The 27,023-nt window shown below is 35.7% G+C and overlaps 1 protein-coding gene across 1 annotated transcript; it reads left to right on the top strand.

The window, feature by feature from the left end:
* Positions 1-14,892: 14,892 nt before the first annotated feature.
* Positions 14,893-16,124, top strand: LOC104601776 (uncharacterized). Its single transcript, XM_010265238.3, has 2 exons — positions 14,893-15,346; positions 15,900-16,124. Exons 1-2 carry the CDS (start codon positions 14,983-14,985, stop codon positions 15,977-15,979), a joined length of 444 nt encoding a protein of 147 aa, XP_010263540.1. The 5' UTR covers positions 14,893-14,982; the 3' UTR covers positions 15,980-16,124.
* Positions 16,125-27,023: the final 10,899 nt, after the last annotated feature.

Below are 27,023 nucleotides of genomic sequence, written 5' to 3'. Positions count from 1 at the left end.
GATATAGAAACACGTGGATATGCTAGGAAAATACATACAAATTCCATAAATACATCAATTACACTAGCTTCAAGGTCAAAATAGCCACAAATAACATATGAATACATAAAAATGTATATTTTAATGTATATATGAAGAAATATATTACAATTAGTATAACATAATGCATAAATATCATACAATTTTGTTGATAATCCATCAGTCGAGAATCCAAAACTTATATAGATTTTTACAAATTAACACATGCATAAAGTTATTATTATGTTGTATTTTATTTAGGTCTAAGATACAAGCATATGTAATTATTATGCTTTAATTACTATATCAATTATTTTCTATTTTACTACTCTTACTTTTCAACATTAACAAAAAAGTCAATTAAATATTAAATTTTGAAGTGTTGGATAAATAATATATTTATTTTTGTAAATGATAAATCTGTTATTATAAAATATAAATTAAAATATCAATTGATAATTTATAAAAATATATAATCTCAACATAAAATAAATCATAACTATAAAAATTTGTAAGAAACTATCATGTGAAAATTCATAATTTTTAATTACTAAAATAAGTATCCATTATTAATATTTTTATTTCTATAACCAATTTTATATAAATGTGAATTATAGATTTGATAGATTCAATTTAATATTATATTCTTAAATATTTTATAAATAGTTTTTTTGTAAATAATAAATATGTTGTTTGTTAATGTAAATTAAAATATCAATGAATAATTTATAAAAAATATATTAAAATTTTAAGATACATATCATGTACAAATTTATGAATTTTAAGTACTAAAATAATTATAATATTATTAATATTTTTATTTGCGTAGATTTATTGAGAGTAAAAATCAAATTTTATAAAAATGTATTTTTGATAGATTATTTATTTAATTAATGTTTATAAAATACTAACTTTTAATATTATTCCTTTTAATTTTAAGTTAGAATTGTCAAACATATGGTATTGGTTTAGATTGCATGTTAACAACGAAGCTAATAAAATTTACTTTATTTCATTTACTCTCACAATTTAAATGTGGCTTAATGGTTTAAGATATAAGGCAAAAAATGGCTTAGTTGTTGGGACATGAGTTCAAATCATGATATTCGTGTTTTTCCATAGTATATGTACTCGAATCAATGTGTATCACCATGTATTAGTTTGTATCGGCTAATATAGTGCGATGCACACCGATACTCCTATGTACCATGCTAGTTGTAGCGTATTTTGTATCGGTGGTGTATTGAATTGATATTTTAAACTTTGTTCGCAACAATGACATCTTGTGAATTATGATCACAGTATCTTCAATCAAGTGGTATAAGTTTCTTTATAATTTTCCTTTTGCAATCAACATAGCTCCTTTACTAATCTTTAACTAGCATTTCTCTCCAGAAAATTTGTAGTCATCTTCATCAAGTTTTCCCAATGACAATTTTTATAGTTCAAGAACATGTCGTATTATAAAGATTGTATGAATGACACTATCAAATATAGTAATTCTGATGTCTCCAACTCCCACTATTTTACATGTGTTGTTGTCGCCCATGTAAATAATCACACAACCACAAGATTAGCATGTGTAGAACCAATCTCTACATGGCATCATATGGAAAAAAGGCACCTAAATCCAATATCTACTTATACTTTGGTCGTTTACAAGGATCGCTAAACAACACATCATCATCTCCTGATGAGTTGTTTTCTTTTGGATTGTTTCCTTGGAAAATCTTTGAATCAAGTTCTCGATCAAAGTTGGGTCAACTTTGATTTGCTTTGGGTTGTCTACAATCTTTTCGAAAGTGACCCTTATTGTCGTAGTTCCAAAGCTTGAGTCCCTTCTTTTTGCCTCTCGACTTGGATCTTGTTTGATTTCTCCTATAGTTGCTTTTCAATTGCATCTCTAGAAGAACTTTCACCAACTTTTCTATGAAGTTCTTTTGTAAGCAACATAGAAACAATAGATTTCAAAGATAAATCTTTTGTATTGCTCAAATTTGTTATCAAATTATCCCAATTAAGAATTAGGCATGGAACAAAACAAAAGAACAACATTTTCTTTATCGTCAATACGTACCTCAACAATTGCTAATTTGTTTACATAAGTGTTGAAATCATTCATATGTTCCTAGAGAGGTTCCATCCTTCATTCTTAGGTTATAAAGTTGTAGTTAAAGGAATATTCTATTAGTCAAGCATCAATTTCCCTTCATAGATATTTTTCAACTTGTCCCATAAACTCTTCGTAGTGGTTTTATCGGATAATATGTTGAATAATACAAAATCTTCTAAGGCAAGAAGAATATCTACTAAGGTTATCTAGTTTTTCTTCTCAAACTCTTTGTTCTTCATGTTCTCAAACTTCTCCTCTTTTCTTTTAAAGGCAATTGTATAATCTTCTTTCACCATCACAACATGTATCATCAACTTCCAAATTGCATAGTTGGACCCATTAAATTTTGGAATATCAAATCGGGTAGAGCTCGAATTTACCATATTCAACATGTGCAACACTGAAACAGCAAATACAAATTTTAGTAGAACCCTAGGTCAGAAATATGACGCTCTTATACCAGTTGTTGGGAGTAGCACAATGGACAGTATAATCTATATGTACACAAATGGAAATAGTAAAGAACCAAAGAGAAAGAGAGAGAGAGAGAGAGAGAGAGAGGGCATCGGACTTAACATGGTTTGGCAAAACTGCCTACGTTCATGAACAATAGCTCGAAACTTTCTTCTTCATTATAAACCAATAGAAATTAAGATGGAACCTCACTACAATCAACACTCGGCACACACCCTTACACCCATTATAGGGAATCCATACCCGATACCTAACACCCAACAATCATACAAGAGAATGAGTTGAAATGAATGGAATGATTTTTACAAGGCTAAGGGTCACCCCTATTTATAATAACAAGGAGGGGTATAATGGGTATTTTGAAACAATTTTATACCTTACAATTAGCCGCCCAAATGAAGAGTTAGGATTAAATTTATATTTCAGTCTATTGTATTCACAACCACAGTATTAGTTGGTTTTATAAATAATTTTCACTACTTAAGTTATTTTCAGTGGGCCAGCTTATAGATAAAATACAAAATGATGCATTCGATGGATTAATCGGGGGGACTGATACCACCTCAACATAATATCCTCAAAAATAAAAAGTTTTATTTGGCAATGTTGCTTAGAGGGCATTGTAGTTCAAAGTAAATTGGTAAGTCGTGGTTAAAACTTAAACAAGTTCTCAAGCCTCACCTTTCCAGTTTTGCTACATTAGTACCGAAGACTAGCCTCCACTTTTCTTTTTCATTTTTATGCTTTGGGGATTGAAATGAATTTACAAGTGCCCTGGCCTATGGGTTGTCTTACTGGAGGAGTCTTCCCAAATCTCAAGCATTGTGAAGGGCCCCGTTTGGAACTTGACATGTTTATTCTGATTATTGATTAGTGTTTTTAACCCAGTTTCACGTCTTGTTGTGCTCTTAGCAATCCAGAGCGTGACCAAATCTGCCCTCACAATGCACAACAATGAATTCACATCTGTGCCCCACAAACGCCCTACAGGGTATCCCAACCGTGTATTGGGAGCATCTCTCATTGACAATTTCGGGAGATGATCCCAATAAACGCTAAAATGTGCATGTGTGTATAGATATGATCTCCGCAACAATCGCACAGTTTGTACGTATAATGTCATTGATGGTGACTGATTCTAAATGTGTGGCTGTAGCATCTTGTAGGTAGAGCATGGGTATCAGATCCTCCGGACCCATTCAAAGCCCCTTCAATCATTCTGGATTAATAACCACGTGGATTATTAGGTAGGGACAAGATGGTATTCGCGCATTTGCAGTGGGTGTCCACGGTTCGATTAACCAAACCATGGCCCTTTTTTGTAAATCGAACTGGTAGTACCGGTTTTTTCATTTTGCCAAACCGAAACCGAACCGGTACCACCGGTTAACCAGTCCACCAGTTTCAGTTTTTTATATTTGTAATATATATTATATAAATATATGTATAATATTGTATTATAAATAATAAATGATATATAATATATTTGTAAATAGATCATTATAAATATAATATAAGTATATATTTATATATAATGAATATATATTTATATAAAATACATAGAAAATATGTGACATATATTAAAAATATTTATAAAATATACATATAAACATATACCGGTTGGTTCGGTTAACCATCGGTTTTTTTATAGGTTAACCGAAATCCGAACCGGTCCTTCAATTTTTCAAAAATCCCGAACCGACTGGTTCGGTTAACCGCATTTTGTGGTTCGGTTTTCTCGGTTCGGTTCTATTTTTTGGTTTTTCGGTTTTTCAAAGACCCCCCTATCTTTAGTATGTTTTTGTTCAATCCCTTTAGGCGCCAGTGGTCTCTCCCGATAAGCTGCTCTCCTAGTATCTGCTCTATTCTGATTTCCGAAACACCTAATGTGTCATGTGTGGACCTCCATCTCTCTCTCTTGTTAGTTAGTTATCAATCGAATTGTAAGTATATAAAAGAATAATCACCCTCCATTTGTTGCAACATGCTTGGTTGTTTCGTGGCTTCTATCATCTATGATCTATCAATAGAACAACGGGAATTAGCTCCTCTCTGAAAACCAGAAGAAAGGGGCTAGCGTCTTAATCATTTGGATTTTGACCTCGTTGTTATTTCAGAGGCAAAACCCCCAAAAAAATTGTTCTCTTGTATTTACTGGTTTTGGAAAGCAGATCATATTAGTCAATGCTAATATGATCATATTAGATGCTAATTGTTTCTAATAAGATCCATCATTACTCTTGTCAATAAGATCTCTCTCTCCCCAATAGTCAATGCTTGTAATATCTTCGCTTGTTCCATTAAATCCCAAATTTATACCTACATATTAAAACATGGTTGTCCAACATTGTTCTTTTTACTTTTTTTTTTAAATTTCTTTTTTCCAAATGCTATAAATTCACAAATATTAGGGATAGCAAATACTTCTTAATTACTAACATTCAATGTACTACCCTTACATGTCCTCATGAAATGAAATTTATTAATATGTTGCAATCTTGGGTGCTCATCAATTGAAAAGAAGCTTTATTAGCCTTCGTGATTTCTAACCTGTAATCTAGACAAGTTTTACCCAAGTTGTTATTTTATTGGCAATTTCTTATCGAAGTCTTCTCGTAAGAAAGTATTACGGAAATAATTCTAACAAATAGGATTAAGCAAGAAACTGTGAGAGGCTGGTTGAGATTGAAATGAAAAGCAATCTTTCTTGAGTTTTAATGTTAGAGTCAAAGAGCACAAACAATCTTGCAGACTGACCATAATAAGCAAGATATTTATAGTCCTACTCCCCACCCTAATATACTCTATTAGCATAAATTCCAAGGCTTCTAATGTTTGGTAAAGTAGAAATCCACTAAAAATTGAATGATTCATTTATAGGACAATATACATGATGTTATAATAATTTTTATTACAATAATTATTAATTATGATAATAAATAGTAATTATTAACATTAATAATTTCTCTTTGATTACTATCAAAAATAACTTTTGTTAATTAGAGCCTTGTTTGATTGTTCCTTTGGTGGTATTATTTTGCTCATTGATTTTAATTCCCGTTATGATGCTATGGCTCCACGCAAAACATCATATAAATGATTTGATTTTTGACCCCAACATGATTTTGGATGCACCACACCTAGGCAATTTTATTTGATATGGGCACACCAAGTGTGATTTAATTTGATATGACCACTTCACATGTTGCATCCCTTATGTGTATAAGGTATTGATGGAAACATGAAGAAGACTATTATTTGAGGTAAGGATGCTAATGGATGAAACTTCATTGCATAGGTAGACTTTCGATTGATGGATAAATATAAAATTCAATATTATTTTGCAAATGGATAATGAATAGTATAGAGAAGTTAAATTTTAAATGATTAAAATATTATGTATTATTAATAAAATAAATAAAGATGACTTTAATATTATATTTCATGAACAAAATGAATTGAAAATTACTTATATGAAACTTGCAACATTCAAATCAACTTCACAAACATATAAAATATAAATTTTCATTGTGTAAAAACATATATCTTATCAAAAAAGTTAAACAGAATCCAATTGGATTGTATCAAGTTGAAGAGGCATGAATCCATATTTGATCTAATTATAAATGAATCCAATACTAACATATAACTTTAATCACTACAAATAAAAATATTAATCATATTTTAATTAAAAACTTAAAACCAAGGTAGCATGGACAACCTTGTTTTAATATATAGATGTGTATCATTCTATGGCTTATAAAAATATTTTTTAAAACAAAAAAGTGAAAAAATTATGGCAAACCAAACCTAAACTGAGTATGGTAAATTAGGATTCACCTTGACCTAATATTAGGGGTGCAACTTAGACAGGCCCAACCTAATCCCAAACCATCCCCCAACCTGAAATTTTACATGGGGCTGGGCTTGGATTTTTGGTCCTTCAGCTGGGCCTAGGCTTACCCTTTAGGTAATCCGAGCTATCCATGTTTACAAGTTCCCCCCACCCCCCTAAAAATTCCTTGTTAGTTCTACCGCTGAATTCAAAATGTCAGTCGTTAGTGGGTCCAATCCCATCTTTGTTGAGAACTTGGGTCATTTAGCGATGATTAGCTTATTGAGGAGGATTGAAAGAGGAGATTCAAAAACTTTTTGCTCCATAAGGATGATGTCTATGAAGTTCATTAGTAAAGATGTCCAAGCTTAAAATTCAAAATTAGAATATATTAGTTTAAGCGATGCATTTTCTGTTAAAAATCCTATATTTAATTCCAATAAAGATATTTTTTATCGGAGACATTGGAGGAGAATTAGACATTATAAATGAATTGTTTTTATTGCACTTAATTTATGGAGAGAAGAAAGAATTGAGGGAAAAAATTAATATAAAAAATAAAATGAATCAACCCATCTACAACATACAAACCTCTTCGACCTGAAACAATTGAGATGAGTGACAACCATTCCTCTGTTTGGAAACCTTTCAAACACAAAATACACATTATCGATGATGAACTCAAGCACTTGGATGGATACAAAAGATTTCTCCAACAATGGTCTTGAAGAGGACGAAGCTAGACATCCTTGGACCAAATGTTTTAAGTGACAACTAAAAGATTAAAGCACCATATGGTTTAGAATATCTATACAACTGCTCAAGTACTCAATAAACAAAATTCATCGGTGTTAGAAAAGGACAATGCAAACAAATAGAAAATTATATGAGAACATTAGGAATTGATAGAATAGATTAGGATGGAGCTAAGAAGGGTACTGAGAATCACTGATATTCTAATCATCTTATATGAAGATGAATCTCCCAAGATGATAGAAGATTGATGAGAAGTTCTTGGACGAGGATAGAATGGACAAGCTACAAAAGTTCTACAAGAGCTATAGTAGTGAAAGAATGTAGAAGTTTATCATCTTGAATTATCAGAAGATGTATGAAATTGGCAAGTATAAATTATAACATTATTTCCATTCTTTAATAATTAAGTTTTAGATTTCAAATTATACAGTCATAGAATTTTAGGCCCTGTTTGCATAGGCTTTAAAAGTACTTTTTGTACTTTTGATAGTATGAAAGTACAAAAAACACCACATCGTGTTTGGATGGCATACTTCATATTTTGGCTTTCACACTTTTTAAAAGCACAAAACCCCCCAAAAACACGAAGTCGACCACCCTTCAGGTAAAACCCCTCGATCGAGACTCCCTCATTCGCTTGTCGTCTTTAAACCCTAACCTCTTTGCCGCCACGGGTTCTTGCTTTGTCATCGCCCATCTCTGACTACCATTGCCACTGGAAATCACTGAATCACTGACGGAAGCACAATCCTCACCGAAATCGCAGGTATGAATCCTAGTTTCATATTTCCCCCTTTCTTGTAATGTTTTTCTCCATTTCATGCAATATCTTCAAGCTTAAGGGTATGTTTATTGCATGTTTACCACCATCGGAATCACTATTGTCGATTTCTTTGTTTCCTAAACTATTCTTGAAGCTTAATGGTATGTTTTTATAGCTTGTTTACTATAATGTTATATATAGCACTAGTGGGAACCCGTGCGATGCACAAGAAAACTTGAAAGATTAATAATCAAAATTTGTTGTTAATTCACTAAAAGTATTCAAAGTTATTGTTAATATTTAAAATTTTAATAATTGTATTTTTCATTTAATGTTGATTTATAGAAAATAATTATTGTTAATTTAATATGAACAAATATTTTTAATAAATTTAATTTCACTAATCATTTGTAGTAATTTTAATAACTGTTTTTATTTTCATTATTTTTAAATGAAATATTGATTGACTTTAAATAAATAAAAATAATTACAAAAGCTAACATTTTTATTAATTTCACTAATAAATAACAATTATATAGGAATGGCAATGGGGTGGGGCACCCATCCTTGTCCCCGCCCTCTAGTCAAGACACTCTACCCCATCCCCGCCCATTCCCCAGTGTCAGGTGGGTTCAAGGCAAGGAAACCACTTTGTTTTGTTTAAAGGTTTTTTTGGAGACTTTCCTTTTAGTGTTTTTGAATGCATCTTAAGTCAGAAGGGTGGCTTCTTTGTGTGCCCGTTTTTTTTTTCCTTGAATAAAATTTTCTTTTCCTATTCTTCAAAAAAAAAAACAGGCAAGGCAACCACTCTCTGTTTGGGATGGGGAATCCTCAAATTTTCTCGCCTCGCCTTAGTGTCGGGTGAGTTTAGGGCAAGGCACCCACTCCTCATCAAGGATGGGGAATCCTCGAATTTCCCCTCCCTGTCCCTAGTGTCGTGCGAGTTCAAGGCAAGGCACCCACTCCCCATCAACCTAGTATTCAATTTGATGACAAAAATGATTAAAAGGATATACCGAGTATCAACAACATGGTAAATTTCTAAAAATACACTAAATTGTCTTTAATTTTCAAAAATGTAATTTTATGAAAATTTTGAAAAATTTATTACATCTTTGTAATTTTGAAAATTTATTTTTAAATTATTATTAAATAATTTATTTTACTTTTAAATGGTTTACTTACAGAATTACACTAATTTATCTTATATTTTCTAATATAAACTAATCAATAATTTCATTTTTCCAATATTATACTAATTTATCTTAATAACTTGTGTAATTATTAGTTCAAATTATAGTTTTCCCTTTCCCATAGTCATTTTTCTTTAATAATTTTCAATAATTTACAATGAAAATTACATAAATTTTAAATAGTTTTCCAAAATCAATCAAATGTAATAAATTTTCCTAAAATTTCCAAAATATTCCAATAATTTTTAATAACTATTTAATACACTTTAAATAAACTTTCAAATATTTTCCAAATGTACAATATTATTTCTTTTAGTTTCCAAAATGTTATTTTAAGAAAATGTAGTTTTATGAAAATTTTTTAAAATTTTATTACATTTGTGTAATTATGGAAATTATTTTTAAAATTGTTATTTTAAATATTTATTACATTTGTGTACAATATTATATATATATATATATATATATATATATAAACCACTTCGTTTCCTAAACCAAGTGCCCATTCTAAGTGGTTGCCATGTGTACATGTGGCATGTGTGTGTACCTTTAGTGTATATAGGTGGCTAATCATGAGTAATGTGGCCTTTGTCACGTATAAGATCAAATGAATTACATGACTGATATGGTGCTTTTGCCAAACAAAAAATGGTACTTGTATTTTAGAAAGCATGCTTTTCAAAATTTTTTACTCAAATGGTTTTCAACGCAAAAATACCAAAGTAAAATGCTGTATTTATACTTTCGTACTACTAGCTTTTTTATTTTGTGGGGTGGGGGTTGAAAGAGAATGCATTTATTAATCATAAAACATATGAGTAATACAATAAGGGAGCAAGCATATCCTTTTTTTCATGGAGGAACCCAATTTAGACAAAATGAACCCTTGTCTTCATTTAGGTGAAGAAAATGGGCAAAGTGGGTTATTTTGAACCCTCTCTATTACCATTAATTTGAAATCCTATTAAATTTCATTAAAACGAATAAATACACTAAAAGTATATAATAATATAATATTAAGACTTAATAATCATATCATAATTATAAATTATTATAAATAAAAGTATAATTTCAATCCATTTAAAAATTAATTATATTAAAAACTTCACAATTAATTAATAAAAGTTTTACAATTTCAAAATTAATTTTTAATAAATTTAATTGATATAAATAATTACATTCATATTCAGAATTACAATTAACAACAAAAATTCTACAATAGTAATAATTAATAGACATAAATAGAAACTAAGGAAAATATATTATTTTCAAAATTATTTTTATTATTTTAAAATCCATTTGGAGAAATAAAAATATTAAAATTGATAAAGATTCATTTTTACTAAAATAAATTAAAACTAATTTATTAATAAAATTAATAAAAAATGCTTTAATTTCACTTGAATTTGAGTTTGGATAAATTGTACCTTTGGAGCCCTAAATGGAATCTCTACTAATGAAGGTATGGTTCCAATGTGATGCAAATATAAAGTGAGGCCCCGTTTGATTCACGGGAATAGAGGTCTGGAATCAGAATCGGAATGGGTTATTCCGATTCCAACTGTTTGGTTGGGTGGAAGGAATCCCATTCCCATTTTCATTCCTGTTGGAATGACATTCCCCATTTGAGAGAATGGTCATTCCCTGCCCCTCCCATGGGCTGTGTTTGGAAATGATGCAAATGGAGTGTAAATCCCGGTTCAGGATAAATTTGCACTCTAGTTCACTTTTGTCTGTGTTTGGCAATATTATATTTTTGCATTGACAAATTAACAGACCAATACATATTTACATTGATAATAAGATGTAAAAGTACATCAATAAAAAAGAAGTAAATTTGCATTCAAGTGGGCTTTTGATACAAATATATATATATATGCTTTATTGAAATTTGTATTTGCATCTATTACAGCTAAAAGTCTATTTGATAAGAAGTTAAATTTGTTAATGCAAAATTAACCCAACTTTATAATTTATATGAATCATTTTATACTCTACATATTTGTATTCACACATATTTGCATCATAACGAAACGAGACCCTGAATTACTCCAAAACAGACTATATCTACTATTGTTAATTAAGACGAGAAGCATATGATACAAGAGGAATCCTCCTCCAAAATCCAAATCCCTTCGGGCAACGCCTTCAAAAAACATCCCTTCAGACAACAAGATTTTTTGCTATATTGGTTAGTGCTTGGAGTATTCTGATCGATTGAGCCAAGTAATTGCTGGATTAAACAAAAAAAAAAAAAGGTTTCAATTGCCCCCACACCCACAACCTTGCATTTGTATGAATCTCCCATGACGCTATTAAATCCAACATGGCACATGGGATGCGTTATTCAATTGGGACCCTCTTATTTTTTTATCTTATCTGCAATAATCCCTAATATATAGTTGACTACATGGCTTAGAGATCGTAATAACTGTATTACAAAATACAGATATATTCTTTGGCGAATATTATTATTATGAATTTTAAATAATTCAATATCATGGCGTTAGAAATGACACATCCATTAAGATTTGAGACCCTTAAGATTAAATAAAATGTCTAATTGAAGTATCTTTGAGAGTTAGAAATAGACGAACTTTTTTTAATTATATATATATACGGTGACCCTAGCACCTCCACGCCGTAGTGGGTATTATATGGTTTTATTGGATTATTAAAGGCCAATTTGTCATTGGGTCACTTAAGATGAGTCGTGTGGGAGCAAAGGCGATTAGCAAAGAAGATAGGTGGGTGCAGATGATATACCTGGCAGTCCGGTTGGGTTGGGTCAAGGCAATTTTGGATGGATGGTTAATATCAATTTGAAAGCAAGCATTGGTTGAAAAAGAGGTGACCTGATGATGGGTCAGATTGTCTTCTGGTTTGGGTCACTAGATGGGGATCCGAGTCTTTTCCGAGGTGGGTCGGGTTAAATTCACGGGTCGGATTGGGAGATCTATGGGTTGATCATCACTTAATGCCAGATGAGACTACTCAGGAGATGTGGTGACCCAAGTTCCTAATCCAAGGTCAATGAATTTGTTTTTGACAGCTATCAATTGATTTCTTTCTTTTTTTTTTCATAGAATAGAATATCTCTTCTCTTGGCATAGTAGCTGAAAGGCGCTATCACCTCTATTTCTTATTTAACAAGAGATTAATTACCAGTTTACCATAACTGTATTATATATGTAATTTCAGTAATTAACTTGTTATTATATATATACTGGTAAACAAAAGCTTGAGCCGACCAAGGGTGGCAATTCTGGACCCCACCCATTAACCCAGCAACCTTTTCAAATGGGTTAGGTAGGTTTGCATGGTCCCCAAGCAGGATGCATGGTCGTCACTGGCTAAGCTGTGGAGCACTGTAGCTCTTTTTTTTTTTAAGGTAACCAGAACTACTGTTATAAGAAATACAAATATGAAATTGCTATGTCATATTAATGCATGAGATAGACCATATATTTGCTATGTCATGTCTTTTGAATCCCATTATCCTTCAAACAAAAGCTCTGCACACTTGTTATCCAATCACAATCGGGAAAATCTCCCACACATGGGAGATGCTCCCAATGTATTACTGGATGCTTGTACTTGCACAGTGTGTGTAGAGTTTATCCAATGTATTACCAGGTTGAGAAAGTTATAACAAGTTGTATTTAAGAAAAAAAAAAAAAACTCCCATTGTAGTGCGTTTATAAACCAAATGAAACACGAATGCAACTACAAATCAAATACACCTTAAATTAAGTATTAAAAACATGACCCAGTGAGATCTTCTCTTAATCCCTTCCCTCTCAAAAATTAGGGTCCGTTTGGTTTACCGTTAGAATCGGAATCAAAGTCTTTTAAAATCACAATTAGAATGGATTGTTTTCATAACTTATTTGGTTCAGACAAAAATGAAAATGAAAATTGGAAGCAGTAGGAATGAGATTTCATTCCCCAAAAAAGGAGCAGAAAATAGGATTCTAATTTGTCCAACCAAACAGTTAAAATCCAAATAACCTATTTCAATTCCGATTCCAGACCCCCTATTCTTGCGAACCAAATAAGACCTTAGTAAGTTAAAAAAATTACACGCAAATAAATATCAACTCAACGGTAAGGAATGAGTTCTTGTCAAAATTATAACATCAGCAATGCAAATACACTTTTTTTTTCTCCCAAAATAGTTCGCCATAGCCCGTAGATATACAAATACTCGTTAATTTGTCTCATGTGATTGATTAACAATTAACAATAATATAAAAGAGGAGAGTAGGAGACCTAAGTCTTCTCTTTGCAATTATATATTAAGATAAATTTTCTTAAATACCAACAAAAATAATAGAGTTGACAAGTCAAATTAAATTCATCTGCCTTCTTCCTCTTGGCTTATTCTTTTCCTTCAAGTTTCTAGCATTTCAATACTTCCCCAAGGGTCGATTTCATCTAGAAGAAGATTATATACTTGTTCGTTTATTTTTGATCTAAAGTATACTTGTTGGGTGCGTCTTTTTGAGAAGATTTTTTTGTAGTTCCGATAGTTAAATGATGCATTGAGCTTTTGATATAAGATATAGGCAGCCCGAAGATAGCTTGACAAGTGTGTGTCTTTTCGTGCGTCTGCCTATATCTTTTCGTGTGAGATTAAAAAGCAAAAGATGTGGGAAATCAGCTTAATTTCCTGAAATCAGCCCTAAATAAGCTTCTTGCATATTTTCGATGCACCATCTTTTGGCGGCTAGAACTTCTGCAATTCAAACGGGAATAGACCGAAAATTAGTCTTCTCGACTTGTAAACAGCCAAAAGACCGTGCAAAAAAATGTGCCAAACAGGCCTTTACTCTTTACTTCGTTCAAGCTTTCGCCAGCTCAACACTAAGTGGGTCGACCCATGTCAGGTCTAGTGGGGATCCTTGTGCTTAGTTGGACCGGATCCACGTCTACCAGTTCCAGCCCTACACGTATAGAACACGCATTCACCCGTTGACTTGTTGACCACGCTCCATTATAGGCGAGATCCACGAGCCCATGATCATGAGGGATTGAGGGTATGTTTGGATGCAATTCTTTTCAAACGCAAGCAGGCATGAACGGGTAAGTGCATGACAAATTGACAATACCATGATACCACTCCTTGGTGGAGTGGGATCTATTTTAACTGTAAAGTTGGGTACCATACCATGATACCACACGTAGTTGTAGACTGTAGATATTGTTTGATAGATGTTGTAGACTGTAGATATTTCATATTGGAGACGTTAATGGGGGTAACCAAGGAACGACTTCACTCCTCTTAGTCACCTCACCATAATGAGTTGGAAATGGCACGCTCCCCCTTGGCCTGGGTGGGTGGGTGGGTAGGTAGGTGTCTATTAGAATTATAGATCTACAGTGACCAAAATGTCCCTATTTGGGGACGCGTGGGCATCTTGGGAAGTTGAACGGTCCCACGACCCGCTCCCAGTGGGACGTCCCCATGACATCTGGGCTTCTTCTACCTTGCTTTTGTTAAAATCAGAAGGAATTGGGTGTTAGCTTTTGGAAAAGCAGGACAAATAATGATAACGCAAACCAACCGAAGCTTAGGGTTGGAAGCGATGGGCCCATCATCTCTCACACTCCCACCAATCTGCCATGACTGACAGCTAACCCACAACATCAATACAATAATACAATGACACGTCACCTTTCAGGCTTTCACCAAATAAAAACCCTCGCCTTTGCGCTGGAGGCCTAATAAAAAGAGCCAACGGCGAGAGAAAAGGAAGAAGGTCAGGTGACCTCCCGCGACCCAGCACTTCCCCCGCTAAGGGGTGGTGAGGGTGGGTGGGTCGGGGCCATGTCGCAACTCAAGTCGCCACCGTCGTCGCTTTACAAGCAGCGCTCCTGGTCTTCCGATACGTATCGGGATGAGGCCTGGCTGAGACGAAAAGGCAACAGCAAAAACAACAGGAGAAGGCGGAGCAAGAGCGTTACGGACGAGGACCTCGATGAGCTCAAGGCCTGCATCGAGTTGGGTTTTGGGTTCGATTCCCCCGATTTGGACAGCAGGCTCTCCGATACCTTGCCAGCTTTGGGCCTTTTTTATGCTGTCAACAAGCAGTATAACGATAGCGTATCCAAGTCATCTTCTTCGTCCACCGCCGCCTCTGAGTGCGATGCCTCGTCGCCCCTGGGTAGCCCTCACACCATATTCACTCCAGGTAATTGTCATCTCTCTCTGTCTCTCTCTTTCTCTCCCCTCTCTCTGAGAACTGAGATCCTGAATTGCACCGTTGTAGGTTCATGTGTTTGACGGACCCGAACTGGGTCAGATGGATGGGCTTTGTCCTATCGTTAGAGTTCCATAATCTAATCTTAGCTGCCTGTTGTCAGTGGATCGCGAGGTGGTGATGTGGGTTTTGGTTTGCATTTCTTTCGCCTTTCTGATAGTATGCCCTCGTATTGTATATTTCTACTGCTGTTCTGTTAGAACTAGCACATGATCTAGGGTTACCACTTACCAACAGTCTGCATGTTTGGTTGGTTATTCTCTCTCTCTCTCCATGCCTGCTGCTTTGGTTTTTGGTATAACTTTGTCATCGGTTTTTTACTCAATTGATCCATCCAGTGGTAGAATTTTCTTATCTGGGCCTTTGCTCTCGGTTTTAGATGTGCTCTCGGCTTCTCTGGGTGATTCTTTGCTTCAGAAGAATACATCCCTCCGTAACAAGTCTAACTTTGTTTTTCTTTTCTTTTCTTTCTTAAATGGTGAAGGTGACAACCCTCAGCTGGTGAAGACGAGATTAAGGCAGTGGGCTCAGGTAGTTGCTTGTTCGGTGCGGCAATCTTACTGATTTCAAGCGAGACGAAACACCGTCTACCATCCTTTGTTGGAATTCCCCACCGACTTTGTTTATTAATTGAAAAACCCAAAAAAAAAGAGCCATTAGACCAACTCTGCAAATGAAGTAATGAATTTCTTTTCTCTTTTTATGTCTATATTCCTTATTTGCTTTATGTTTTAGTTTTCGCCTTTTTGGCCTCGTAAGGACGACGAAGTAGCATTTTTGTCAAAATAAATAAATAAATATAAAAATTGTGAAAACTAAAAAAAATACGGGGTTATTTTTATTTTTCCTTATTTTTCTGAATAAATTGTTTTCCAAAAACTTTTTTCTTTGTGGGCGCCCATGTGTGTAGGCTACGTTTGGTTGCACGTAAAATGAAGAAAAGCAAACGATTTTCTGAAAATTGTTGTCTTGTGGTGTTTGATTACAAGTAAATGGAAGAATCTGGAAGGAATAGAATCCAGGATTTCTAGCGAATAAGAGTATTGAAGGAAATCATTTTTTTCCAAACAAATGCAGCCTTATCATAACAATCAGGAAGAAATGCATTCAATCGTTTCCTGACAAGAATAAGAATCTGCATCTATTGATGCGAGTGGACTTTGTCTTACAGATTTGTTTTTGTTTTCTGCTCTCATTCTGTGGCTGCAGCCTGCTGTCTGAAAAATTATTTCCTTGTTCTTTTCCCCTAGTTTAGCGAGGTGGAATCCACGTGTGTATATGCCATTCCCAGGTCAGCCCCCATATCTGACAAATATGCTCGCTTAAGAATCACTAGTTACAATGGATATTGCTTATGCTTGAGTGGTGGAAAACATTTCATTTTAGAATTATTTTCAGGTATATTCCCTTGTGCCCTTCTTGGAAGAAGGTTTACATGATTACATCTACAGCATAGCAGAAATATTAAAAATAGGGTGATTTTGTTTCGAAAAATAATACATATTTTTGAAAAATACTTTTTGTGAAAAATAAATAAATTTTGCAATATAATAGTTATATGAAAAATAAATAAATTTTGCAATATAAGAATTCAACATGTTTTGGGTTGAGTTTTGAAAATAACAAATAATCTATGCCGCGAGAAGACAATATACTGAAAGAGCTTTTGATCAATCAAAATCTCCTTGCGAAAAATGCCACTTGAATGATTACCACTTTTTATGATCCCCATTCATTGGTTACAAGTCTTCCCAATATCATGCCTTTCTAATATTATTAATGTCAAAATTTGACCAACAGATATAGAGGGGCATAGAGGATGAATCAATGTGAGTGGTTGAACCATGTTGCTTCCTAAGACAGCGTGGGCATTTTTTAGGACCGATTTAAAAAAAAAAAACATCCATGCTTTCAAGACCTGTTTTTTATAAAAAAACATTTCTGTCATAAAAAAACATTTGGTAAGGTGATTTTTGTTATCGTTTTTCATGTATGTGTTGACAAGTAAGCACCACATAGGATACACATCAGTCAACTGTTGAGGGAAACAGTTCACCGATGCATGAACCGCATGCATCGGTGGGGTCCCGATTTTCGAGGCATGTCTGATTTTTTAATAATCGATTGAACCGAATAATGAGATACATGGGCGTTTGTTGAAACGCCTATGTGGATCTGATGTTGCACCGTTTTTTTTTTTTTTGAAAAACGGCCACAGTTCTATCTTCCAAACATCTCCTTAGATTAGTAAGTGAGCAAGGGGTCATCGAGTTGAGCCGAGGAGGGTGGTTGGCGAGAAAAACAAGTGAGGAGTTAGAGAGTGATATGTATTGTGTGCCTTCTTTCGGGGATGCTATATAGTAGTAAAACAAAGCGGTCAAGAAATTTTCACCTTTTTTTTTAATTTTTTGTTTTTTTTTTATTCCATGTCATTCCAATTTTCTCCTTTTTTAATTTTCTCTTAAAATTTGTCCTAAACTACCTCCTTCACTTTTTCCAAATTATCTCTAATTCCTATTTATCTTCTAAATTATCTCTAATTCCTATTTATCTCCACAATTATCTCTAATTTAGTAGAGAGTTTCTCTCCTAAATTATCTCCAATTCCTATTTATCCTCTCCCCTACTTTTTTATCTATATCTATCTAAAAAAAAGTTTGGATTAAAAAATTTAAGAATTATTTGAATATTCTGAAAAAATTATATAATAACATTAAATTATTTATTAAAAACACAAAAAAAAATAATTTTATATTTTTACAAAATATATCACAAAATTATAAACTAACAATTTAAATTATGTTTTTCGGATTATCAATTTAAATGTTTTTTAAATATTTAATAATATGTAATAGATTTAAATAAATAAAATTCAAATAACAAAAAAAATAAATATTTTATAGATTATTTAAATATTTAAATAACTAAATATTTATCATAGCTATATTTTAAAAAGTTAAATAACGAAATTATCTAATAAATAATTTTATATTTTTACAAAATGTATCACAAAATTTTTTTCCGGATCATCAATTTAAATGTTTTTCAAACTTTTAATAATATGTAATAGCTTTAAATAAATACAATTCAAATAACAAAAAAATTTAAATACTTTATAGATTAATTAAATATTTAAATAAATAGATATTTATTATAACTAGATTTTTAACAAAATTATGTAATAAATTTAAAAAAATTCTTTAAAGCAAAAAATAATTATAACATAATATTGAAATTAATAATAATTTAATATATTACAAAATTAATAATGAAATCGTGTAATAATAGTATAAATTATGATTTTATGGATAATTAAATTCCATAAATAACTAATATTTTAAAAATTAAATATTTTACATATTATTTAAGTATTTAAATAACTAGGTATTTTAAATAACAAAATATTTAACATAACTAGATTTTAAATAGTTAAAATAAAGAAATTATGCAATATTTATTGTATTTAAGTAATTATTTATTGTTTTTGTGATAAATGTATTTTTAATGATTATGTATAAATTTATTTTGTTTTGTTATTTAATATAAAACTTTCATTAATTATTGGAGATTAAACTACTATTAGTGAATTTTTTAAATTTAATTTCGGGTAAATTACAAAGAACCCCCCCTTGTACTATGGGATCTATGACAAAGATCCCATGTACTTTGTTTTGCGACAAAACCCCCCTTGTACTATGACCGTGAGACAAAGACCCCCTTCTGTTGAAATCCTCCGTTGCAATATTTTTAATCCCCATACTACCCTTGTAAGAAAAACATTGTTCATCTTTTCCCAACCTCATGATGCAGGAACAGTAGCGGCAACAATCCCTTCTACCTCAGATTCCTTTACATTTCTCTCTCTCTCCCTCGGTCTCTCTTTTTCCCCTTCCCCTTTCTCTCCTCCCCTTTCTTCTTCAAGGGCTACTGTCTACAAGACAACAATTATTTTCCCCTTTCCTCTCTCTCTCTCTCTACACCGACAAGATGTCGACGAATCCCTCCGGCGGTGGCACACACATACTAGTATTTCCTTTTCCTGCATAGGGATACATGCTACCGCTTCTGGATCTGATCCACCAGTTGGCCATTTGTAGCTTAACCATCACCATACTCGTAATACCCAACAACCTCCCCTTTCTACATCCTCTTCTCTCCAAACACCCTTCCATCCAAACCCTCGTCTTCCCTTCCCCCCATCACCCATCTCTTCTCCCTGACATCGAGAATGTCAAGGACATTGGAAACCGCGGCAATACTCCCATCAGTGGGTACAGAGGGTAGCCTTAATTTCTTTTTGGGTTCTCTTTACCTTCCTTAGAGAGATCACTACTTTCTCTGCTGGAACACCTGAGATCTCTTAAGCTTAAAAGCAAATTCATCCTCTTCAGATGAATTGGGGTTTAGATTTTTGTTGTCTACGGTAATCTCAGATGATGATGAATTGGGGTTTAATCTCTTGAGCTTAGAAACAAATTTGCTTCATCTCCAAATGCATGGTTCAACCAGCGAATCCCCATGAATCAACTCAAAGGATAATAATAATAATAATAATAATAATAATAATAATAATAATAATAATAATAATAATAATAATAATAATAATAATAATAATAATAATGGTAATAGTAATAGTAATAGTAATAATAATTTAAAATTTCCATATACAATGCACATGCACATGCACATTTACTACGAGTATTTGAGTTTATTTTTAATCATATTGTTACTTTTGTTAATTTTTAATTTTAATTTTGATTATTATATATCTAAAATTCAAATAATTAATATGAAAAAATTTTTCACATACAACACACGTGCTTAATTATTAATAGTATATAAATATTTGACACAATCAATGTTGAAATTCTGGACGTACTATTTAGCTGATCAATATCTTTTATTAACATAACATTTGCAAAGAGCACCGGAAACAAATAGAAGAATGTCATTTGGATTCTGGAACAAAATTCGCTAGTGCCACACTCAGAAGCGTAACTGATTGACTTTGTGTTAGGGCAAAGATTTGGCATGGTTAGAAATGCAGGTTATTTTGAATATACCCAAACTGGGCTGGCTATTTGGTTAATTTTTATGTGAATTTGATTAATTTACATATTAGAATTGTGAGGTTATCGTTCCAACACCGTTAGAATTGTGAGGTGAGCTTCTAGGCTGTGACGCTGTGTAGCTGAGATCGGCTTCGGTCAGCACAAAGCCTGTTCAAACACTATTTGAACAGATTTTACGACCTTATATGGGAAATATCTCCATACCTCTATGCTTTATTTCATGGGGAATCATGGGGAGATATTCTCGTATTCTCAATGCAAAACTATGATAACAGTTTGAACGAGCTTTGCATTGACTGAATCCAATTTCTGTATAGCATAGCCTCATGACCAACTGGCGTCATCTGAAATTCTAAATGAGGTTGGTTATAATTAATCGTAAATTCCAACAAGATGCTTTTCTGATTATAAATTGCAACTTGCAACTTGCAAGTGGGACGAAATGTCATCAGTCACTACAAGTGGCGTCACTATAGTCTATAGTGACGGATTTCAAAATCCATTGCTAAAATTAGGCTTATAGTAACGGTTATATTTGTTACTATAAAATCTTGCTATAATAACAAACAATACATAGCCATTACTATCTATAGTGATGGAATTCAAAATTCGTTACTAATTTAAGCCTATAGTGATAGCTTCATTTCTCAGTATAGAGTCTTGCTATAGTGACAGACAATACAAGACCGTCACTATATATACTTATAGTGACGGTTTTGTCTATCACTGTATTAGTTTGTGAGTACCTATAATGACCATTTTAGCCGTCACTATATTCAATTTCAAGTATTTATAGTGACAATTTTGTCTGTCACTATTAGATTCTGAACATTTATAGTGACAGAAGTCACTATTAGATTCTGAACATTTATAGTGACAGTTTTTCTGTCACTATTAAGTTTCAAATTTCTATGGTGATAGTTTTATCCATTAATGTATTGGATTTTGTATCTCTATAATAACACTTCTATACGTCATTACATCAAATTTTAAGCCTTTATAATGATGAGTTTGTTCTTTTCTATGATTACAAATCTCTGAAAGGTTGCTCTGGCATTTTTTAACCCAAAGGGCATGACCTTGTAACAGTACAGGCCGAGCTCGGTTATGAAGACAGTCTTTTCTTCGTCAGCTCGGTCCATCCTGATCTGGTTGTAGCCCGAATCGGCATCTAAGAAACACAACAACTCATGCCCTGAGGTCACGTCCACCAGATGGTCGATCCTGAGGAGAGGGAAGCAGTCCTTTGGGAAAACTCGGTTCAGGTCGGTATAATCGACGCACATGCGCCATTTACCGTTAGCCTCTTTTACTAGAACGGGGTTGGCCACCCAACTCGGGTAATGGACCTCTCTGATAAAAGTCGGCTGTGAGGAGCTTCCCGACCTCCTCCTCAACTGCTCTCCATCGTTCTGGGGCTAAGTTGTTTTTCTTTTGTCTAATGGGCATAACTACAGGATCAGTATTAAGCTTGTGAGTTATGATGCTAGGGTCTATGTTGGGCATCTTTGCCGCGGACCATGCAAAAACATCTAAATTTTTAAGTAAGAAACTTACTAGTTGGGATCGCAGAGGCTCCTCAATAGAAGCGCCGATCTGAAGTGTCCGAGTTGGGTACTCTGTCGATGCCAGGATGGAGACAGTCTCTTCGGTGGGTGCAGCTCGCTCCTCGCATTGCTCCGCAGGTCGCTCCAGCTCGAGGTCGTCTACCACCTTGGCTTTTCCTTTGAGGGCGGCGACATATCACTTGCGGGACTCAAGCTGATCACCTCGCGCCACCCCGACTCCGAAGTCCGTAGGGAACTTCATCGCCAAATAGTAGGTGGAGACCACCGCGCGTAAGGCATGGGTGATGGGCCGACCTACTATGGCATTGTACGGGGAGGGAGTCGCAACCACTAAGAAATCATGGTTGAGCCTTACCATGCTAGGCCAGGTGCCGACCTCCACAGGTACGGTGACTCTTCCTAGGGGCCTGACTTCCTCTCCGCTGAAACCTACCAAGGGAGTGCTTACAGGTTTGAGCTCGCTCTCCCGGAGCTGAAGTTTGTCAAATGCTGCTTTGAAAAGGATATCTGCCGAGCTGCCAGAGTCGACGTGGACATGCCTGACTTCAAAGTCATTAATCTTTATCTTTATGAAGAGCGTGTCATCGTGGGGGTAGTGGACCCCGCGCGCATCATCCTCTGTGAAGAAGATCGGGTCTTCCGTCCTTGGCCGCTTCGGGGGAGTCTGCTCTTCCCTGGCAGCCTCGCGAGCTGATGTCCAAGCTGCAACAGAGGTGGAGCCCGCGATGATTGAACCTCTGACAATCACATGAATATTTCCCCGAACTGGTCTTTGTTCAAGGGGCTGCCTCTGCAGCTGCTCTGCTTGCCTGCTGGATTTGGGAGCATCTCTACTCTGCTCCCCCTGCCGACCTGCTTTATTATCATTATTATTCTGTACAAAATTTATTAAGTATCCGCGACGGATGAGCTCCTCTATCTCGTCGCAGAGGTTTTTACAATTTTCAGTACTATGACCGTGGTCTTTATGGAAATTACAAAACAAATTTTTATTTCTTACACTAGGATCCGCCTTCAGCCGAGGTGACCACTTCACATATGGAGCGTCCTTGATCGCCATAAGGATCTCGGCCCGCTTCGCGTTCAGGGGCGTGTAGTCTGTCCTCTCTACCGCTAGAGCTCGGAAAGGCTGACCTGGCCTTGCCCCCCGAGCTTGGTCCTTTTTCTTCTTCTTGCTATCACCCTGAGTTGAGGGCTCTGTCTCCCTTTTTCTTTTCTCAAGGGCCTGTTTACCTTTCTGGTTGATCTCCTCCTCCGTCCCTATAAACTGATCCGCGAGCTTGAGGAACTCGGTCACAGTCTTGGGTTGATTAACAACCACATGCCACTTGAATTCCTTGTGCATGATGCCCCTCTTGGCCGTAGTGAGCCGAACTGCGGGGTCCAGGTTGGGTATCTGTAGACAAGTGTCATTGAACCGCTTGACATAACTCTGGATGGACTCTCCCTCCCTCTTGACTATGCCAAGGAGGCTCTCTTGGGTTCTGGGGCACTGCTTGCTGGTGACAAAATGAGAAGTGAAGACTTGCACGAACTGCGCCCAGCTTCTTATTATCCGGGCGCAAGGTTCCGGTACCATGTGTGGGCCACCCCTTTGAAGGTGGTGGAGAAAGCCATGCACATGCAAGACTCGCTGGCTCTCGCCAAGTGCATCTAGGACTGAAAGGCGTCAACATGGTCATTCGGATCGAAGGATCCGTCATACTTATCCAACGGGGGAACTTTAAAGTCCTTGGGAATAGGAACAACAAGGAGTTCTGGAGATAGGGGGATGGAACTGAGAGAAGCAGAGTAGCTTTTACTTCACCTGAGCTTACCTCTTCCTTACCCTTGAGATCGGGCAGGTTGTGAGTGGCAGTTTGGTGAGCTCGGCAATGCCTCCGCTGCTTCTTTGCTGGCTCAACGTTAGTACTGCTGGCCTCTGTATTATCGAGCTCGATGAGCCCAGGGAGGGGCTCGGACTACTGCTGGTAGCTGCAAATTGAGGGGCCTTGCCTCAAATTTGCGGCCAGTACCTCGAACTGGTTTTCAGCGAGCGGGAGCTCGAATTGCGAATGCTGAGGCGACGCAGGCCTAACTGGCTGAGAGGCCCCCGACCTGACTGCAAGCTACGAGGCAGGGGTAGCTAGTATCTCTTTCTTGCCGTGAGACGATGTCGAGGCCTCTCCTAGGCGAGACTTGGCTTGCTGCGTGGCCGGATGCCGAGGAGGGAGCGGCTATTGGGCCTGAGGCAGTGGAGGAAACTGCTGTTGATACTGATACTAGGAAACTTGATGCAGCACTTGCTGTTGATAGAGTTGAAACTGCTGGAACTGCTGCATTTGAGCTTGCATAGCTCACATGCATTGCATCAGGTCTTCAAGCTGGTTTTGGCTGGTCACCGGAGGAACGATGGAGGGTTCAGTGAAGGTTGTTCCATTCGTAGAAGGAAGTGGAGCGTTCACAGGTGCCACTGTCCAAGGCACATTCAGGTTGGGAACTTCGTCCGCAGAGAGGGGGACGGTGAACTGTCAAATGCAGACAGTGGGAAGCTGGGGTTGCTCCTCAGAGGCGTTTTGGTTGGCACCTCGTCCGGCATTGCTGGAGGAAGCCATGGATGCTTAGTTCTGAGAGTTGTAGAGATTGGAGGAAGACTTTTTGAAGCGTTCCCACAGACGGCACCAAATGATGCAGCGCGATCCGGACACTCCTACCTGGCGGAAACCTGGCTCCTAGCTGGCGATGGACGGTACCTGAGAAGAAGAGGAAAGTGAAGAATTCCCGGGGAGCTCACCCGACGGGAACACTCCGATACTTAAGTTAGAACTCTGAGAGAACTGTAGAGAATGCAAAGAGAGAGCTAAGAGTGTAGATGGCGCAAGTTCAGTACCTATGCTCCTTGGGGATCGGGGTCCTTTTATATTGGAGTTTTGTCAAATCAGGCGTAACCACCTCTACCGCAGCCATTACTACCAGAGCTGAGGTGGCGGGTGCAGGCAGTCGTTGCAAGGTACGGACCTGTTAGGCGTGCCACATCTTTCAGAAATGGAAGGCACGACGCCGCCTGACGAGGGACGTGGGCGCAACCTCCAGATTCGGCAGGTACTATTGTCAGACAAATCTTTCCTGCAGGTTGCCGAGCTACTTTGCACCGAGCTACCTTGGGTCGAGCTACCTTACACCTAGGTGCTGGGGGTGCGCCAAGGTGCTTATGCTTGAGGTGAGCCTTAGGCAAGTATGGACAAGAGTGTTAATGGTGCTGACCCGAAGTGTTTCCACTTCGGGATACTTAGCCGCAGGTCGGGGTGTTCCCTTCTCATGAAGGAAGAGTTCGGAGCTCATTGGGAGGAGCTCAGGTCTTAAGAGGAGCTTGGGACTCCTCGCTTGGAGGGAACTCGGGGCGTTCCTCCCTTAGAGGGAATTCGGGGTAAGCTGGGTGTTACTTCCCGGTGAGTTGCCACATCCACCGAGTTGTTCAGCCGGGCTCCGACGAGTTCATTACGTCGAGTTATGGCCAGGCTGTTATGCCGAGTCATCACTTATGCCAGGTCATGTCCGCGTATCCCCATGCTACGAGGTCGGGCCAAATCACCCTCCATTATTACCTACTAAAATACTTTAATAATCTAAAAAATATACTATTAAAGTACTTAGTTCTCTGTAAAACAAACCTCCTTTAAGAATTTCCATAGAAATAAGTCAACGGAATGATCATAAAGGAACTGTTTTGCTAGTCTTAAAGGAAGTTGAGCATAAAGATCAAAGTTATATCAAATACTTTCCCATTGGCTGTTACATGTGTTACATGAACTGCAGAAGTATAGAATCTTTGAAAGCACACTACCATGAACTGCAGATGGAGATCCATAAGCATGGTCTTAGTCAACAGACAATGGGGGGAGGATCTTCAATTTCTTTGAGTGCAAATGTGAAGTTTCCAAACTATCTTTTCAGTAAAACTATTTTATGTACAAGAAAACTTCTCTAAGACATTTATATATATATATATATATATATATATATATATATATATATATATATATATATTGTTGAGGAAAAATAAAGTAAAGTTTTCCTTAACTTATGAAAATGCCATGCATAACAAGAAGTTGTAAACAGGGAATATACAAAAAACAAAGTTGCTCCTGGCCCCCTACAGCCCTATGATCCCATACTGTGAATCTTTACAAAAAGGCTGATGGACATCTGAGCATGGACAACTGGAAATTAATGCTAATTTGAGGTTTTGAAGAAGTTCAAGAAGCTGAGCTCTTAAAGAATTTCTTTCTCCCACTAGACCTAAGAAATTGAGCAGCAAAAACCATTCACGATTTCTGAAGACACCTCCTATCCCCTAGTATCCTGATTTGCGTAAAGAGCACTCCAAGCAAATGAATAGGATTCTTATGCTGCACAAAGCTTGCCATAACTAGGGACCTAGGGTCCATTTGAGGTTTGATAACGGCTGAAGTTGCTGAGCTAAAAGACTTATTGTTTTGTCTTTTAGTTGTTAAAATAATTAATAATAAAATTTTCAAGGGTATAATCATCTACCAACTTCAGTTTCAGCCATTGAGGTGCCCAAAACCTCAAAAAACTTATAAGACAAAGAAATATGCAAAAGTTCAGCATCTCCAACTTTTATCAAATGACTCCTAAGTCAATTATGATCTCCATCTCTTGAGTTTGTTGCTGAAAATTCTTTAACTCCTTTCATCTCATACACTCCAAAGAACAGTTACTCTTATGCATCTCTACCTAATCCTCCCTACATTAGTAGAGAGAGGGGAGTGTTAGACTTGAATATATCGTTAATATTTGTAGGACGAGAATAAGAAGCATCAGAAAGAGTGAAAAAGTATCAGAAAGTTTCATATTGCCAATACGTAAGAGTGAAAACGCATCTCAATTTTCAAAGGGTTTTAATCAGAAAATGTAGAGGAAAGGGTGTGCTACATCAATACCTTTCAAAAAAACGGATGTGCTACA

The sequence above is a fragment of the Nelumbo nucifera genome, chromosome 1 (assembly GCF_055504915.1).
Source record: "Nelumbo nucifera cultivar China Antique chromosome 1, China Antique-T2T, whole genome shotgun sequence".
Classification (NCBI taxonomy): domain Eukaryota; kingdom Viridiplantae; phylum Streptophyta; class Magnoliopsida; order Proteales; family Nelumbonaceae; genus Nelumbo; species Nelumbo nucifera.
The sequence above is the reverse complement of the archived record's forward strand: the minus strand, read 5'-3'. Positions and strand labels throughout refer to the sequence as shown.

Bases quoted from the DNA above. Each gene is read 5' to 3' on its own strand.
- LOC104601776 (XM_010265238.3), top strand. From the start codon at position 14,983: ATGTCGCAACTCAAGTCGCCACCGTCGTCGCTTTACAAGCAGCGCTCC. The intron at 15,347-15,899 runs GTAATTGTCATC...TAAATGGTGAAG, and splicing joins TCACACCATATTCACTCCAG to GTGACAACCCTCAGCTGGTG.